Here is a 19,554-nt window from a genome sequence, read left to right as displayed (position 1 = left end):
GCCAAGTAAGCGCTATTTATTTTAAGTTTATTACAGTTTTTATCTGTTTATTGCAATGTTCTTTTCATGAACTTTAAATAGGTATAATGGATATTGGCCGATTTCCAGGCAAATTGCATGGACACCACACATTTACAAAGACGTCTGTCTTTGCGTGAGATGGCGGGCTGATCGGGACGACCCACCCCCAGGGACGCCTCCTCTTTTGCACCCGAACAAAAAGGTTAGACCATATTTGTCACAGAGGAATTATCCCTTTCGACCAATCAGAGAGCGTTCTATGCAGATGTCCCGCCTCCAAATAGTAGTCGAAAACACGAGAGCCCTGAAACGAGCATGGATGCTTGGCTCAAATTTAAGCACAGATCCAGGGTAGCTATAAATGCGTATGGGAGATATTTGAAAAAGAAATTTGCGCTTCTTGATAATTGCACCGAAATAAAGGTATAAACGATATCAACCCAAAATGGCAATCGATTTCATGTTTTGCGATCGCAAGCAGAGTGGGGAAAACAACAACTCATGGCCGGTGTGTCAGATTTGGCCGGAGACCATGAGGTTGTATTTAAAAAGGGGGCACAACTTAGACTGGACTCACTTTCTCTAAGTGAATCTTCACCCCACCATTCAGGGGGGATTCGTTAATGATCTAGAGCTTACATTCGGAGCAATTTCTGGAGCCATGGAGGCGTTTAGCACGAACAAATCGAGGCTGAGCTTCAACGAGAAGCATGGCGGTAGACTTTGTTCTGAGACACCTAGCTTGGCCCATGTTTTGACGGTTGTGACTGCTCTCGTGTTTATCGCCACCCCTGTAATTTATTCGCTCTCCGTGCTCCGAGCCCAAGCAGCCCTCGTAGCCGAGCTTCGCGCTGAAATGACGGAGCTGCAAGAACGCGTTCGTCGCCTTGAGGCCGTCGCTCCGATGCAAAAACCGGATCAGGATGAGGCTAAGAATCTGGAAAGGATTTTGGCAAACTTTGGCGAAGATCAGGGAGAAGGAGATGCGGATGAAAACCAGGAAAGATACAAAGACAATGACTTCCTTGACAAACTTTTTGGGAAGTTTGAGCTGGGTTCCGAACCGGATAATACACAATGGGAAGAAGATAGAAACAATGCATGGTATCACGATCCTGAGGAAAAGGTACAGAAGAGGTTTTCATTCATGTTCCGTTGAAGTATGCTGTCATATTGGTCATATTTCCCCTTTTAATCAAAATTCATCTATTACAAAAGCCATTTTCATAATTGCTATTCATAATTTTCACAATATCCATATTTGTCTATCTTCAAATTTCAATAGATCCTAATCAGAAAATAACAAAAACACATTGATTTACAATGTTTGTATGATGATCCTATAATACATTAATATCGCAAATTATTTTATTTTTTCCCTCTCAGATGTTGACCGAAGTCGACAGCCTCAAGATGTCACAGGAAGCAGAAGACCCCTCGACTGATTCATACAGAACATCCCTCCGTCGCCATGGCGACCAACTTTTCACCAATCACCGGGCGGAGCGAGATGACGTCACATGGGAATCCATCAAAGGGCGAGGGCATAGGCGGCCCAGACGGCAGGCAGAAAACCGTGAGTCAAGGAGGAATCGCAATCGGGATGAGAAAAGGGCTAGTAGGAGGAACAGGGGAAACCGAGGGAGCACAGGGAAACGAGACCGAGGGAACGAGGAAACTCGTCGACAAAATGGAGGAGGTAATTTGCATTCACTGATGACAAATTTTGTTTGAAAAACGTTAAAAAAAAACAGACTTGCAATTATCTGCTATCATTATGTATTCAGAAGATTAATTGAGAAAATTAATGAATGCTTATAGTGTTTGAACTATTACAAATGAAAAAGGAATATGTACATTACTCTAATAATAATTACAGTATGTTGTACAGATAGATAGTTCAGCACATTTTTTGATAATTGAATGTATGTATTTTGTTAACATGTTTTCATAATCAAGAGAAAGAAATCAATCAAAATTTATTTGCGCACGCTCAGTCTAAATTCCCTTGGACAGAGAATACGCGTATTTTAAATCCTCGCTTCTGTTACGTTTTCTGAATAAGCACTCTAATTGGTACAAACTTTTTGTCATCAGTGATATAGCAATGTCTGTAACTCCCCATGCATGTGCTTTTATCATGTTACCCTCATCATCATGTGATTTCAAGTGCGCTTGAGGGGGTGTTTCATAATTTATGTGCGTTTCAATTGAAAGCCGTGTGCGATATCAGGGGCGACGGAGCGAAGTTGAAGGGGGGGGGGGGGTGGGCACAAGGAAAATGACACCTTTTCTTTCGAAAAGTGCACAGTCTTAAACGTGGCCGTATGCAGAAATTCTTCGGGGGGGGGGGGAGCACACATAAACTTTTTGGAAAAATTCGAAAGCGAAGGCACACTCTTCAAACAGGTTTACCGAATGTGGGTAAAATGGGAACATGCATGTTGGTTGGGTAAAAAATATTTTGTAAATTTTACGCAATGATGCGTTGAAATGGCCAAATAAAAATGTGGCTTAAAGAATACCCAGCGAACATGCATGTTTCCTTTTTACCCAATATTGGGTAAAATTTCATTCAGTGTTTTTAGAGTGCACGAAAGATTTTTTTAAACATTTTTTTTCATTAATTATGCAATTGCAGTAGCAAGCTAACCGGCTAAATAAAAAAAAAACGGGCGGTCATCGGGCACGAAAATAGTCTTTTTTCAAAGGACAACTTATTTGATATGAAGAAAGTCACCTATGAGCATGATGAAAAGGTAAAGGGGTACTCGTTAACACATTAATAGGTCCTCATGTGAAAGGGGCACAGAACACGTTCGTGGGGGCACTTGTTAACGGCATAAAATGAATCTATAGGTGAAAGGGCACAGGACAGGTTCGTAAGGGATACTCTTCTTGGGTAAAAGGGGAACCGATTCGAGAAAGGGCACTTACAAGAAGGCAAGGGAGCACAAACGGGTCTTTTAGATGAAAGGGCACAGAACACGCCCGTGAGGGGGCATTTTTAAAGAGGAAAATTGCACTTTTTCAGTGCTTCAAAGGGGGGGAGGGCACTGTGCCCCCAGTCCCCCAGGATCGCTGCCCCTGTGCAATATAAAAAAGCATGATCTGACTACCTCAGTGGTAATAATAACAATAAGCATTTCTAAGCGCTTTACAGATAAATTATTACCCCGGTCATCGGATTCAATCAGTCATTCCGCACACAATGTGTGCACATCCTCCACTCCCTGGGGAGTATTCCAGTCAGTCGCCTGTGAGGCGCACACAATACTGGACAAGCTACAATGACTTTCACATCCTACCTGGTACCCATTTAGCACCTGGGTCGAGAGTGGCAAAGTGTGGATTAACGCCTTGCCAAAGGACGCCAGACCGCGGTGGGATTCGAACACACGACCCTCTGTTTACAAGGCGAGAGTCAGAACCACTACACCACGGCTCCTCCACAGTGGTAGTCTGATCATGCTTAGTAATAAACTTTTTCAGTCTGCATTGCCAATCATCAGGTCGCGCGTTAATTACAATATTCGCATTTTAATTGAACTAATGCTTGACTTTATTTTTTACTAGTAACTCTTTGTTGAAACTTTAGAACAAATGTTACGTGAAGCCAAGATTGCAATATAAGGCTGTAAAACAAACTGAAATCTACGGTAGAGAAACAACATGGTATAGAATACCATCAGGCCTTGAAATCACATTGTGTTCCATTGTGTTTTGTTGCATCATGTGCATTGTGGCATGTTCTAACGACGCATTTAAGAATGACACTAGACAGTGGCCTGAATGTAACCTTAGTACACTGTAAATAGATTTTGTCTATTACAATCATATTAGCTTGTTCGTTGCTGCTTACATGACATTTAATTTCCATTGTTTATGAATTTGTCTAAAAGAAATATCATAAAACACATTTGCCAATTCTGTTGACTATTATCTTAAGTGGGTCCCCTTTCAAGTAATGTATAACCAGGTGGGTGTTTCATAAAGCTGTTCGTAAGTTAATACTGGGGATCATTTCTTGTGGTAAATGATACATTCATTGGTGATGGTAATTAGCTCGTAAGACAGGATCACCAGTCGTTCTTAAAGTTGTTCTTAACTTACGAACAGCTAAGGCCCCAAGCCTTATCATCACCCAGCATGGGGAGCATTACAAAACATGAATATGGGGGTGGGGGAGGACTGATTTACAAAGAAATTTACAATAAGACATGGGTAAGACACCTGGGGCCGATTCATAAAGCCGTTCGTAAGTTAAGAGCGACTTTATAAGAACGACTGGTGATCTTTTCGTGTGGTACATGATATTCACCATTAATGTTCGTTGGTTATTATTTAGCCCGTAAGTAAGGATAACCAGTCGTTCTTAAAGTCCCAACAAAAAAGTTGATTTGAATAAAAAGAGAAAAATACAACAAGCATAACACTGAAAATTTTATTACAATCGGATGCAAAATAAGAAAGTTATGACATTTTAAAGTTTTGCTTAATTTCACCAAACAGTTATAAAAATTATGCACATCCTGTTGGGTATGCAAATGAGACTGATGACGTCATCCACTCACTATTTCTTTTGCATTTTATTGCATGAAATAGGGAGTATCCTATTTTCTCCTCATTGTCAAGTGATACAATGATTAATTCCTTCCTGAACATGTGGAATTAGCATTGTTTAATACTCATGGTTCTGTCAAGTTGGTCCTTATTGTCAAATCTATAAAGAATGAAATATTGTATAATTCAAACAATATAAAACAAAAGAAATAGTGAGTGAGGGACATCATCGACTGAGTCACCTACTTACAATGCATATCACTGTTTTGTGAAAATAAGCGAAATTTTAAAATGTCATAACTTTCTTTATTTTACATCCGATTTTGATGAAATTTTCAGCAGTTTACTAGTTGCATTTTTCTCTTTATTCAAATCAGCATTTTTGTGGGGTGGACTTGACCCTTAAGAAACACACACCGGATGATCTCGCGTTATATGTATCATGTTTTTATATTCAAGGTTGATGATAAAAGTTTTAAGACCTATATTAATTTCACACTGGATATGATGATGGGGACGGTGGGTTTGAGCGGGACTGATTGCATCATACTTTCCCTCTCATTAGAGCAAGAGATTTGGCCGTGTGCATAAACAATCAGCGATCACACGCGTAAAAAATTCCCATATACTCGAGTGTTCAAATGGCACTGCTAAAAAATTTATAAAAAATAAAGTTGAAAATTAGAGGGTTGATTGTTTACTACCAGTAGATAGGATATATATCTGACATTCCATATCCAAGCAGAATAGGGTATCTCGACCGGCTCATTTTATAAATAAATCAACATGTATGAAGACATCTTCTGACGGGATCAAATTCATCAACTAAAACAGTAAAATAATCATAATTCCTGTCAAAATAGTTCGAAAGTTATTGTTATTTTTTCATTATTGGGTACATTAAGTTAATTAGTTGTCCCCCTAACATCAGTGTTAGATTGCCAGTCATATACACTTTCATCGATCAGCTATTGATAATATCAAATCAAAATATTGAGAATGGGTTGGCTCGAAAGAATATCTTTTGCATTCTTGATGTTAGTAGGCTCATGCGACCTCATACTTTTCATTTCTTTCGAGCAAGATAATTGATATAAAATGAACCGATGTAGGGGGGGGGGGGGGGGGCGTTCCTGAAAGAGTTTCGGTCAAACGCAACTTTATTTTCAACCAATAAAACACGCGTATTTAATTTGTAATGTGCACGTTTCTCCATACCAAATCATCAAACACACCTTTAAAAGGCATATTGCAGTCCGAGAGCTTGTGTTAATGAGTCTAAAATGAATCTAGAATAAGATTCATTTTTAAATCTCAGGATATAATTCAAATCCCTCGATATTTAAAACTAAATGTTAAAGGATTAAAACTAAATCCGGAATTCGATAGATCCCGTACTACTTTCCACCTAAATTCATTCTGAATTCCTGCAAGTTGGAGTGTATAAAACCCAGAAATGAATCGAAATACGTGTAATAAAATTAAACGATCTAACGAAATTAAGATTAACATGAAAATATTGACTAAAAAGTATAATTTATTTTTGTAATCATGATCACATCCTTTAACAACTGACATAATGCTGACCTTGTTTTATTCAATCATCATTTTCTGTGTGTGTGTTTGTTTATTTCTTTTATATATACTGGGATGTGAATGGTCACAAATTAAAAGAGCTGGTAAAAGAGCTCACGTACGTTTGTACGAAAGACAAGATAGGATATAAACTGAAATGAAGCTGAAAATAAAAATCGAAAATGGCTGAGATGAATTAAAAAACAGATTTAGTAAATGCATTTTTTTCTGTTCTGTTTGGTTCCAGGAGAAAGTCCGCCACAATATGAGTCTGCATACATACATTTCGTAGGAAATGTCAGCTCGCGAGTACGAACACGTAAGTAACATAAATTTTTATTTTCTTTTCTTAAATATGATTTTCACTATATACTAATCATCTCATGAGGGACTTTATGATTCAGCATGGGAACGTTTATGAGAACGATGAATACTAATGCGATTCAATGGAAAGAAAGAAAATTGATCAATCATATACTGATTCCTCGTCTACGCATGCGCCAACGATATTTCTCTCCGTCTACTATCATTACTGTCTTTTCGTGGCGCTATTCAGGCAAAATAGTCAGTTGACTTGTAACGATTTCAAGATAGGTTCGTACGGAACCCTGTCAAATAGCCACCCAATACACATATAAAAAAAAATGTTAAAATGATAATCATGGAAGAAATTGGGTAATTGCCTAGAAATGAGCAGAATGAGAATGGAATTCGAGCACGATGTTGTTGTTTTTTCCAAACGGTACTACACTGCCTTATACGCATTATCTGTATTAGTGATCTTCAGTATCATCGGGGGGGTTCAGCTTAAATTTAATAATTTCATAAAGTTTAGTTAATGTTATTTTATCTCATCTAGATCCACATTTTATTACGGAGTTCCTCCCAACTCCCTGGTTTTACCGACTTTCTGAAATAAAAAGTGTTCGACTGAATTCCATTGTAGTATTTAGCGTTCTCGAGACCGTCCACATCTGGTATCGTAAAGTCCTTGCAACGATGTCACATCTTTTATACTTATTCTGTTAAATTTATACACCTTTTTAACACAAAAAACCCTGAAATTGTTAATGCATGTAGAATGATTAATGCTTTGATATTAGACGACCCACTTTCGCTAGCTTTTTATCATCCTATTCATATCTATTATTCATGGTATAATTTTTTTCTTCGAATCTCTATCCATCTAACGTCCCAATGTCATCTATTCATCAGGTTATCTCTCTATTCATTCATAAACACATTTTTTTCAGAAAGGTTTTTTAGTTAGGAGAGTCGGGATTTCAGTTCGTGGCAACCAAACTTGCAAACCCTTGCATTTCATTATCATCATCATAATCAAAATCGATTTTGCGCATGCCGATAGATTCACATTAATTCAAAATGAAAATTGATCTTCGAGAGGTGAATACATTCAGTAATCAAAACCAAAACAAATTATTTGAATCTAACAATGAATTTTGAATAAATGAAATGATTGGATTATTTATCTTTGATGTTGATAGATCCAGAAAGCGTGCACCCACTCTCGCCTAGGATGGTGAATATTACTGGTATGTAGAGATATTGATGATTTGAATAGAAACAAATATAATAATGACAATGATGAAAATAATAATAGTAATAACAATAAAGCATTGATATCAGTACTAATGATAACATTATACTAGCAGTATTATATAGTAATAGTAGTAGTAGCAGCCGTAATAGTAGTTGTACTTGTAGGAGTAATAGAAGATACTTAGCGTACGACTGGTGCAGTTACCTGTGCGTTTTACAATTAAGAATAAACGCTGAAGATATATCGAGCTATCGCTTGTTCTTTTCAATTTCATTTATTTTTTATTGGATTTCCTTAAATTATCCAGCAAATTTATTTTTTTCACTCATATTTTGATGAAACGTCGAAATATATATATATCTACAAATTACCAAATAAGTGACTTGTATGCTTCGCTCGCTTGCTATTTCACAAGCAAATTACATCATATACAAATGAAACAAATCAGCTGAAAATTTTCGCTTTATCATCCACTGTAAACCTATATAAAGTAATAAGCTTAACTTTATCCGTTGATACTTATTGAAAAAGGGTTAGAAAACAGAAGACATCACTCATTATTATTATTATTGTATTATTGGTGGTAGTATTGCATGTATGATCATCACGTCATCATCACCACTACTTTACCCTAAACATTTCCTGCTTAAGAATAACAGACCCCAAAATCTTATGAGCCTGTTTTATGGTGCTTTACCACTAACCTCTAGTAAATATTTCATGCACATACAACTCTTATAATTCACTCATATTCCTCTCTTTATATTAATGCTCAACTTATAATGGACAAGTGGTAAATACCATGGTGTGTGTCTAATACCTGACACTGTTGTAATACTGTTTCATAAATATTGGGCAATTTAAAACGGAGATGATTAACACAAACATATACTATGTATACAAATTCCAAGAAGCAAAATAACTTGTCTGAGAGATGGTTTTAAAAATGAAATCAAAGTAATAAAAAAGTGATAATGTAGAAAACATCACTTAATCTTAAAAACAGGACACTACAACATGATAGAGGAACATGGCAGGTGCACAGGTCGTAATGTATTGTATACAATACATTACGACCTGTGCACCTGCCATGTTCCTCTTTTCATTTGCATTTTGTATTTGCACCTCCCTTATATCCCTCTTTCTTACCTTTGCCACTTTTCCCACCCTATCATAATTTTGTAAGTATTTTTTCTATTTATTATTTTTGTTAGCACTGTAATTATTATTATTTAAAGTACTTTATCTTATTTTTGTTGTCGCTTATTCGCTTTATTTTGATATTTGTGGATTACTTCGTTTAAGCTCGTCTTCCGTGTCCGTCTCGATTTTTGTATACAGTTTTATATAAAGTTCGTTTATAATTAGTATTGAAGCTAAGTTTAGGGGCTAACCTTCTATAAGAACTTTGCTTTTCTTGACAAGTCCCTCTGTTCATTTCTACATTCTTTTCATAAATGAAATTATTGCAACACACTTTAGTTCTGTTTACAATATTTGTTATGAAATGTCATTGATCTGTCTGTATTACATTGAATATGTATTGTTACTTTGATAATATTTTGATTTTTTTTTCGAACGGAAATAAATAAATCTAATTTAATCTATATCTAATGTTACATCAAATACGTATCAAACCAACCATTACACTGTAAAACACTGTTTAAGATTTCAAGCACGTTGTTTAAGCACGTCACTCTAACAAGTATTGTTTAAACTTTTTAAACTTTTTAAACAAATAATGATAATAATATGAGTAGATGCTTATATAGCGCATAATATTCTACAGAATCTCTATGCGCTTTTTTAAAGGAGGTAATTAAGTCTAATACAGGTATACTTAGAACAGGTGGCTGTTATAGACAGTTGACAACTATTACAGGTTTTACTGTAGTAAAATACTTACAAGCACATTTTATCATGATTACGATAAAAGAATATCCACGTTTCATTATACGTAAATTTAATTTTGCTCTATTCTTTTCAACTAAGTTTGGGTGAAAATCTTTGTGTGAAATCTTTCCTCGTGTTTTAATAATATTTTTTATAAATCCATTGTCTTTAACAGAGAATCTGCTGAGTGACTGGGCCTATGCATATTGGACACCCCGTCGTCAAAAAGAGAACTTTGTTTTAAACAATGGAGTAGTCACAGTAAAGGAGCCTGGCGTTTACTTCATATACAGCCAGGTAAGCCGAGTTTATAATGACAGGTTTTTACTTGGGCGATTCCAACAAAAAAAGATCTACATCAAAATCTGGGATAAAAATTCACGTGGAAATTTATAAATGCAAAGGATTCATTGAAAAAATAAATAAATCTATTAAGGGACCATATATACACAAAATCATGCATATGGCAATACGTATTTTTGAAATTTGTGTTCACTTTGAAAAAAGTATTGTTAGGAAAATTATCTGAACTATGAATTGTGAGCATTTTACATCGATTAAAAGAAAGGGGGGGGGGGTTGCGGGAAGTGTTGAAAATGTAAAATGGTGCTGTAAAATTTCTGCTGCTGTAATGCGAATGCTCAGAGTTTTTTTCTTTTCACAATGAAATACTCGAAGCAGCTAACAAAAAGTAAATTTCTAATTTGCGAATTCTATGAAAAAGTAATATTTCAGGGGTAATAGAATTGGTTAAAGGTTTTATTTGAAGGGAGTATAAAAAATAACTATCATCATTACCAAGTAGCCTAATTAAATCGACGTGACGTGCAAAAGTGTAGAACGGATTACTTTGGTAAAACACGAATGTAATCTTCTAAAACAAATGTTTACAACATAGTAAGCCCCCTATAAGGTCATCCTATTATCAAATAATGTTTCAAAGATTCGACTAAAAAATTACAACTTTTTTCTCATATTATAGTTGCTTAAAGGGGTAGTTCCACCCGAAAAAAAGTTGTTGTAAAAATAGCCGAAAAAATAATTAAAAATATTGAAGGTTTGGGGAAAATCTATTAAAGATTAAGAAAGTTATTAGAATTTTATTTTTTTGGATTTGTGATGTCATAAACGAGCAGCAGCCCCATAAGTTATGTTTATACACGATGCATAAATTTCGTTTTTTGAATTGTTCGTGATGACTTACTCTTTAGAAACGGGGGTGATATGATTTGCCTATTGATATACCGAAGTTACTTTAAATACCATTTTCAATTTTCTGAGAAAATAATATTAATTGATTTTTTCTTCCATACGATATGTCAGAAATCTGCTCGCATATGACGTTACAAATCAAATAAATAAATTTTATTAACTTTTTAATTCTTCGGTGGATTTTACTCACACCTACGACAATTTTTTTTCTGCTATGTTTACAATAAACTTTTTGTCAATGTGAACTTCCCTTTTAAAGTAGGCTATTCGGGGGAAATATACTGGCTATATTGTGATTCGTCAAGCAACCATTCAGGGTACCAATCGAACCGTACACTGTAAAAAAAAACAGTTGAAATGACTTAAATTACAATTATTTCTATTAAGTAAAACAATCACTAAAATATTTGAAAAAAATCAAATGGGGGAGTGGACTTTCGTGATTCGTCCAACTTTTAGTGGCATCATTTTCATCCTAGGCATCTGTTATTCAAATACTAGACTTAGTGCATTTTCACTTACCTCTTACATATATATAGGTACTTACATTGATATTTATACGCGATCGATTCATTCTTACAAATAAAACAGTGAAAATAATATAAGCATTTTCCGAAAACCTAAAAAGAAATCTGAATATTTCTGCTGAATGAATATTTAATGTTGCTCTTTCTTTGATTCAACAAAAGAATAAAATAGCTAGCACACCCTTTATCCAAAACAATTTCAAACACAAATAGACATATGACAGTTATTTTTAAAAAGAAAAAAAAAAAATTGCTCTAATGGATATTCATGCATTATTTAAATAAGGCATTAAATGAACAATATAAGTACATTCAACATGATTTTATAAGTAATAATCATCTCTGCCTAATTGAGTTAGATTTACTCAATCGAAGCAAGCTATCAATACGTGAATTGTCTTCAATGTTATCGAACCCAAATATATAAATCAAGTAAATTAAAAGACAAGATTTAGCCAATGAAGAAAAGAAAAATAATAAATTGCAAATTATAAATTCTACCTATATACATTAAGTGTTAAGTACTGATTCAGAATTATTTTTTACAGTGTACATTAAAATGGCCATGATCATGCTGATGATGGTTGATCAATCCTCATTTTGGGCACCTATATTGCCTAAATTTTCATGAAATCGCGTTGGTGACGTATACTACCTAACTTTGGGTAAATATTGTCTTGCATGTGTCATGTGTGTTGTTTCTCATTGGCTAAATCATATACACACAAATAATCAACAGATGCAGGGTTAGAATTTCCAAATTGAGAACTAATTTTTGTCCAACTTAAATGGAGTCACAAACTGTTAAGAATATGACCGACAGTCATGGCAGTTGTTCCGCATTTCCTTTACACAAATCATATTTCAAATTGCATAATTTGCAGAGTTTGGGGCAAAATTCTAATTAAAAGAAAATGTTGCATGCCAAAAGAAATTTGTTCATGGTGATTTTTTTTTGCACGTGTTATAACAGTTCCGCTAAAGGCAGGGTAATACTCAATGGTGGTAGTTATCATGGTTATGCTGCATTTTAAAGTTAGAGCAGGAGTGCTCTAACTCAGCACTTATAAAAGATATAACAGAGACTCATGATAAAGTATGTTCCATTAACAAGCGTAATCAATATATTATTTTTCAGAATTTATCAATGCAAATGATATCTTAAGCATTTAAATTTAGTGATTTTTTTCCCACAGGTTCAATTTTTCGACGACCACCGATTGAATGGCCACGTCATAACGATCCAAGGCATCGAAGAAGAGAGATTCAAATGCGCCGAAAGACCGGCGCAGAACCCTCTCAGCATGCAAACCTGTTACGTGGGAGGACTAGCATTTCTCCACCGCGATTCACGGGTAGCTGTCCGCCTGGCTTTCTCTCACCGATGGGTTAATATGCACAGAGACAGTACCTACTTCGGCATGTACAAAGTGGCGGATCTGTGAGCCCGGTCTGTGAGTAACCCAGCGAAACAGACGAGGTGTTTATTAAAAAAATGTCCTGGACCCCGTAACTTAAAGCTTAGTGAATGATCATTGGTCTAGTGTCTATGATTAATTATTGCAAATGATAAATCGTAAAATCTACTACATGTACATGTTTAAATGTTCAATCAGTGTAAAGCTTTATGTTACGGCGTCAGGTTGTAAAAGAACAAAGTTTAACGTAACTTAAAGTTTAACTAATATTTTTCCAGTTAAAAGATTGCTCTAAAAGTGGTAGATTTTCACCTGTAAATCGGCTAATGTTATTGTCGCTCGGAAACATGACCAATTATTGGATGTTTGACCAGTCCCTTTTCAAGAGTGTATATATTTAAGAACTGTGCACAAACCATCATTCAACGTTATTATAAATGGAAAGAAGGGGAAGTTTGATTTGTGTCTTTTCGTCGTTTCGCCTGTCTTAACATCACACACTTTGCTTTCAAATTTACATTTCGTTTGATCATTCATATATTGACATTGCACGTATCTCGAGAATGAAATAAACGTGTATATTTTTCAAAATTTCAGTTTCCATCAATGAGCCTATACTGTGAATCGAAGTCTTTGATATTGGCCAGCGATTTCTCAAGTCAAAATCCCATTTCCTCTTTGTAGGCAGTGGCAACTAAGTGATTACCTTTGTATTTCATATAGGCATTTGATTCAAAGGAAACTTTAAATTTTGAAGAATAAAAAAAACACAATTGTGAAGAGGAATAAAACCTAGTGAATATTATATTAAAAGTATTCTACACGTCCAAATGTTAAAAGCCAAAAAGTCTTGCCCCGTATTATTAGGACTATCCACGAATATTGATTTTTACTCAATTCATGCAAATTACGACATACTCTGCTGTCATAACTGCAAGTATTATCTAAACTGTATATACATGCCCAAGAAGGTCGGCTACTGACCCTTGTTATTTTTGTTCATATTTCTCTTTTTTTTGCTCAGGCTCGTAATTTGGCCCACATGTATTTTTTTCACTTCTTCGTTTTTAATGCAAATTTGACAAACCAATTTTCCCAAAACTTTTTGTCAATAGATTGTCAAATCTTCTTTATCAACAGTTCAAAACAAGATTGATTTTGGAATTAGACATGAAATTCATGGATTTTGCAGTCTATTGATCTTCCATTCCCTGGAAAGTGAAGGTCAAGATGTCTCGTTTAGCAATATCTCCCACCCATTCGTATACTCGAGACTTTTCGATCATTCTGTTTGAGAAACCGCAGCGATGCCGAGGGTTTCCCGCATAAGAAATCAATGACGAAACGTTCAAACCAGCTAGACCGTCTACGACATCCAAAAGTTCGGTAACGTGTTAGAACTATATTCAATGTACTGTCTTCATCCAAGAGCCTGGATCAATGTATTTTTTAAAATACGGATAGCACATTTTCCTTCAGATCTTATTGATTAAAAATTAGAATAAGAGTAGATTCATTAAACATTTTGCACATAAAATAAATCGTTCATGCAGATAGAGTTGGACTGTTCGTGTATGCATGCTTCGATTCAAAATTATTGTATGCACTTTAATTTCAACAGTAAATAAATCTAACTAGTATCTACCTGCGTTCACAAATAAAATCAACATTGTTTTACCGATTTTACCCATGACGTAGAATATTCAGGATAAATACATCATGTTCATCATGTTTATATTATAGAATTTTTCAAAGTATTTCATTTCCTCAATTGAGCAGTGTAATATTTTGTTGGGTTAAGCAATGCACTTATATGTCAAACGAATATTGATTGTAAAAATAACAACAGTATGGTAGGTTCTTGGAATGGAATATTGATTTTTTTTAAATGCCTTAAACATGCTAGGGCCTATTATGTTAAAAGTATACACATGAGGAAACAGTGAAAAAAACTGTCTTTGTGCACAACAAAAATACAAAGAAGATTTTCAAAAGTTTTTTTTATCACAATCATGACTTGTAATGATACTTTAAGATTTACAAAGGCTTCGTAAAATTGATCTGAAAAGAAAAATATTTATCTTCATTCATAACATCTGTTCTAAAGATGATATTTCTTGATGTACCATGATCATGTTAGTTTTACGATTTTTTCATAATAAACGTAGAATACCTCATTTTTCATTGCTTTTATAGAAAAATCATGTCTTGAATTTCATTTTTTTATTTCTTTTTCAGTAATATGCATGTTCATCATTTAGATATTTTGTCCATTTTTTATTATCTTTTATACTTTTGTAAATGGAATTTTTCCTATGTTGTGAATAATGTATATTTCTTGTAAATATACTTTTGAACATTGTAATTAGATTTGGTTATATATTCCATCATTAGTTCGTATTTCATATGATTAAATAGTTGTGTGTTAAAATTTCATCATTATGTATCTTTCTATCTGTCACATTTGAATTCTTTCTGTCTCTGTCTCTCCATCTATATCTGACTGTGTCTTCATCATTACCTTAATGTACTTTAAAGGTATCACACGCCTTTAATCAAATGGAAATTGAGTTCTGGTTTAACTATAAACTTATTTGGTTGTTTTTGTTGTTGTTATTGTTTTAGAAGTTTCCATCATTATGCAGCTGGAACATTTTCGCCATATGTATGTTGTAATCATATTGTAAATCTATACTCTGCAGATTCTCCGGCGCTAATTGAACACCAGCTCGATATACGACCATACCGACACCAGTTTGGTTTGGGGCTAACACAAAAAAACAGATGTTTGAACATTAGTCAGTGTTTTCAACGAAATTGTTTGATTCTAACTGTTGTTCCTTCAAAACTTCTCTGATGTCAAATACCGGGCTTGTGTTAAATTATTATCGCTATTTTGTTTGCAGTGTACACTGTAAAAACTGTGGTGTTAAAACTGACACCAATTGGTGTTAACAGAGGACCACATCCCGAGGTGTTAAAATTACACCTTAGAGATTGCGCATAACACCAAAGAGTGTAAATGTAACAACCAAAGGTGTTGTAATAACACCTATAGGTGTAAAACTAACACCACCAATTTAACACCGGTGTAAAATAACTGGTGTGGTCCTCTATGTACATCGGTTAACACCACAGTTTTTGCTGTGTAATTGAATTTTATGCGATGAACTAGACAACATATTTTTGTATCTTGGCCCAAGGGCGTATGCTATTTGAGCATGGGGATGTGGAACTAAAGTGGTATATCATGTATATAGGGGTGCACATCTTTGGGAGGTGGAATTAAAGTTTGGAAAAACAGCTGTTGAAAAATCAGATGTGCATATGTACCCCCAGCCTGCGCCCTCGCCTGCCCTCAAATTGTGAATTAAAACAAATATGTAAAGGAGTTATAAATCATGTTTTAAAAATGTACACCAATGAATCTGTAATTAAACTAGATTTGTTTTTATCATCTATTGTGTTGTCCATGATTTGTAAATATCCTGTATAAGTTGATTGGATAATTTATGGTTGTTCGCGAAATATATATTTCGCACGAAAGTGTGAGGGTAAATAAAAACAAGTAAAGGATGTCATGGATGTAGGTGATTGATAGAAATGGGATATCGCTTCTTTAAAATCTACTTAATCGATGTGTATATTCGGTTGTAATAAAATCTTTTGAAAAGAATGAAGATTTTCGTGTATTTCATTGTCGTTTTTGTTCGCCGTTACTGATGGAAATTATACTAATTAAATGCGCGATTTGAGCGTATTTGAATAAATTAAAAAAGGAAGAAAAATAAGATACAATACTGTGGGGCAATATGTAAATAAACCTTAAGTCATGTTGGTGCCAGATAACCATTGGGCTACTCCGGACTGTAAAAAAGTGTTATGATTACTTCATTTTGTCTGGGGCCTCGGAAACGGGGAAGGGGGGGTGGGCTGGGAAAATATAACCATCTGATTGTGATTTTGCATGGTCAGCCCCCCCCCCTTCCCACTTTCAAAACCATTTTGCGGCCACTGTATTTTATTGGCTTATGATACAACCCTATTGATTATCGTAGAATGATCCCAACAGTAAAAAAAAATGGTAAAAGCGGGCAGGTGAATAGTCACTCCACCTAATAAAAAAATCTTACATAAATAATTGTTCATTATTTTGCTCTTCCCCTCCACCAACAAAAAGCTGTCAATGTACTTGAACAATAATATTAAACATTTCATTTCTATAACAATAATCAATTTTCGCCAACAAGTAAACCCCTGTTCTTCAACGATCATCTTATGAAATGACAGGAGGTGAGTCATGCCCACTTTGAAATAAATGCTACCGTTGCTCCTCGATCAATTCAATTACAAAAATATGACAGATTTTGTTTAGCGTGATTGATGTCAGTCAAGATTCATTTGTTGTAACGTTTGCAGGGTAGAACTATTAGAAGTGAGATCAATAATGTGGCATAATGAATAATGATATAACCTGACAAAGGCATTAGTGTATGCGTCCTTGATAAATTGACAATAGATAGCTTTCTTAATAGATACAATTAACTTACAAAGTTTAATAGACTGCTTGATCATGTTGATCATGGCTGGGCAAGGCAGGTGCATGATGAATTGCGGCCACTTTGCATGAAATACATCCGTTTTTTTTTTTTGAAAATGAATTAGTTCCAAGGAAATAAGTTTGAATGAAACTCATCGGAATGAGTGAGATCCGTCGCAACACAACGTTGCCTGTTCCAAAATGTGAATCCATGCAGTATAACATCAGTCAATGTCATAGTTCGGTAGTCTCCAAAACTGGGGTGATTTTCCAGTTCACCTGTCGGCCCTAAATGGCAAACTTATAATATATCAAATATACACATGTAGTTTTGACACAAATGCATCTGAAAATGACCCTGTGTGAGTTTAAAAGATACGCTTCTAAGAAAAGCTTGTCTTATTGAACCAAATCGTGCGTCATGCCTATGAAAATCTTACGAAAGTCGCACCAACGAAACTGACTCCAAACCGACCGATGGTATGTCATTGGTAATAACGTAATAACTTTGATCGGTCTGGAGTCGGTTTCGTTGGTGTGACTGTATCATAGTTCCGGTATGTCCTTCTTGAATCATTCAACATCGGGGAAATCCAAAGAGATGTACCACTAATTCCATCCTTAAATTCAAATATTTACTCACCAAAGCAAAACGTAAAGCGGAAATATCTTTAAAATCCTATTGGTGACACAAACCGAAAGCTTCTTGTATTTTTAAAAGAAAAAAAATCTGAGATTAATACCAACTCCGATACAGAGATAGGCATTCTCCTTTTTACAAGAAACTAACAAGGAAACATTTGTAGAGATATCAGATTCATCCATTGAGAAAGCATGCGATACTCATGCGATGTTATTGCGCATACATTTAAAAATGGTCTTCAGAACCGTTATATCGTTTCGAAATAAAGAAAATGATACCTTCGAAAAAAAACCCAAAGAAATCAGAACTTGATTTCTTCTGGGTTTTTTTCGAAGGTATAATTTTCTTTATTTTTAAATTACTAGTATTTCTAACAGTGTACACTGTACCGCTATACTATAGGTGATGACTTTTATTTTGTTTCAGTTTTCATGTCCGTTCTCACTATGAGGTCTCGGATGTAATGCATCGCCAGGTTTTTTTAAAGGGATACTCTAACCTGAAGATATTATGAATAGAGTAAGCTTTTACAGAGCAAAATGCTGAAAAACTCATCAAAATCGGTTAAAAAATAACGAAGTTATTGAATTTTAAAGATTTGCATTATTCCGGTGAAACCGTTCCAGGTATATGAACATTCATTAGGTGGGCTGGTGATGTCACATTCCCACTTTACTTTTCTTATGTTATTACATGAAATCGTGATTTTTTTTCATAAATGTGTAAATGATGTGTTTCCATTATGATGAAATAAGTTGCAACAAGAAATAATTAATGCACTGAATCAGTTGTCAATCCAATTGTTTTAGTTTTCGGTATATTTTTTGGAATAAACCTAATATCATATAATAAAATACAAAAGGACGAGTGGGGAAATGACAACAACAACCTAATGAGTAATCATGAAGACATGCCTGAACTGTTTCACCAGAAGAATGCAAATCTTTAAAATTCAATAATTTCGTAATTAGTTATCCGATTTTGATCAAATTTTTAGCATTTTATATACTTTGGGAATTTCATTCTATTTATTGAGATATAAATATATTTAGCCTGGAGCATCCTTTTAAGTAAAAGGGTAGTTTTTTTTCAAGAACTGTGCTCTCTAAATGCAAAGGAGCTAATCTAATCCCTAATAACACTCCTCCCAGATTGAAACGAGGGACCGGTCCTGGCGTCGTTATATAAAGCTATTCGTAAGTTAAGAGTGACTTTATAAGAACGACTGGTGAACCATATACGCGCTAAACCAATGAACATTTTGGTGTATACAATTTACCAAAAGAAAGGATCACCAGTCGTTTTTAAAAGACAAGTCCACTCCAACAAAAAGTTGATTTGAATAAAAAGAGAAAAATCCAACAAGCATAACACTGAAAACTTCATCAAAATCGTATGTAAAATAAGAAAGTTCTGACATTATGAAGTTTCGCTCAATTTCACAATGCACATCCCGGTCGAAAGGCAAATGGAAGAACTGATGACATCACTCACTCACTATTTATTTTGTATTTTATCATATGAAATATGGCAATTATAAATTTCTCCTTATTATCGTGTGAAACAAGGCTTTTATTTCTCCTTAAAAATGTGGATTACTA

The 19,554-nt window shown here is 34.7% G+C and overlaps 1 protein-coding gene across 4 annotated transcripts; it reads left to right on the top strand.

Moving 5' to 3' along the window:
* Positions 1 to 232: 232 nt before the first annotated feature.
* LOC121429665 lies at positions 233 to 14,001 on the top strand. Of its 4 annotated transcripts, none has more exons than XM_041626818.1 (7): positions 233 to 1,147; positions 1,408 to 1,597; positions 6,407 to 6,478; positions 7,665 to 7,712; positions 9,789 to 9,910; positions 12,549 to 12,793; positions 13,911 to 14,001. In XM_041626818.1, exons 1-7 carry the CDS (start codon positions 683 to 685, stop codon positions 13,924 to 13,926), a joined length of 1,158 nt encoding a protein of 385 aa, XP_041482752.1. In that variant the 5' UTR covers positions 233 to 682; the 3' UTR covers positions 13,927 to 14,001. The 4 variants fall into 4 exon arrangements, with proteins under 4 accessions (XP_041482752.1, XP_041482750.1, XP_041482753.1 ...); XM_041626816.1 differs by having other exon boundaries at positions 1,408 to 1,720; XM_041626819.1 differs by lacking the exon at positions 7,665 to 7,712.
* Positions 14,002 to 19,554: the final 5,553 nt, after the last annotated feature.

This window comes from Lytechinus variegatus, chromosome 16, assembly GCF_018143015.1.
Source record: "Lytechinus variegatus isolate NC3 chromosome 16, Lvar_3.0, whole genome shotgun sequence".
NCBI lineage: Eukaryota > Metazoa > Echinodermata > Echinoidea > Temnopleuroida > Toxopneustidae > Lytechinus > Lytechinus variegatus.
This window is presented reverse-complemented; position numbering and strand designations above follow the sequence as displayed.

Excerpts from the sequence above, each read along its gene's own strand:
- LOC121429665 (XM_041626816.1), top strand. The coding sequence starts at position 683 with ATGGAGGCGTTTAGCACGAACAAATCGAGGCTGAGCTTCAACGAGAAG. Across the intron at positions 6,479-7,664 it reads CAGCTCGCGAGTACGAACAC|ATCCAGAAAGCGTGCACCCA; the intron begins GTAAGTAACATA and ends TGATGTTGATAG. Across the intron at positions 7,713-9,788 it reads TAGGATGGTGAATATTACTG|AGAATCTGCTGAGTGACTGG; the intron begins GTATGTAGAGAT and ends TGTCTTTAACAG.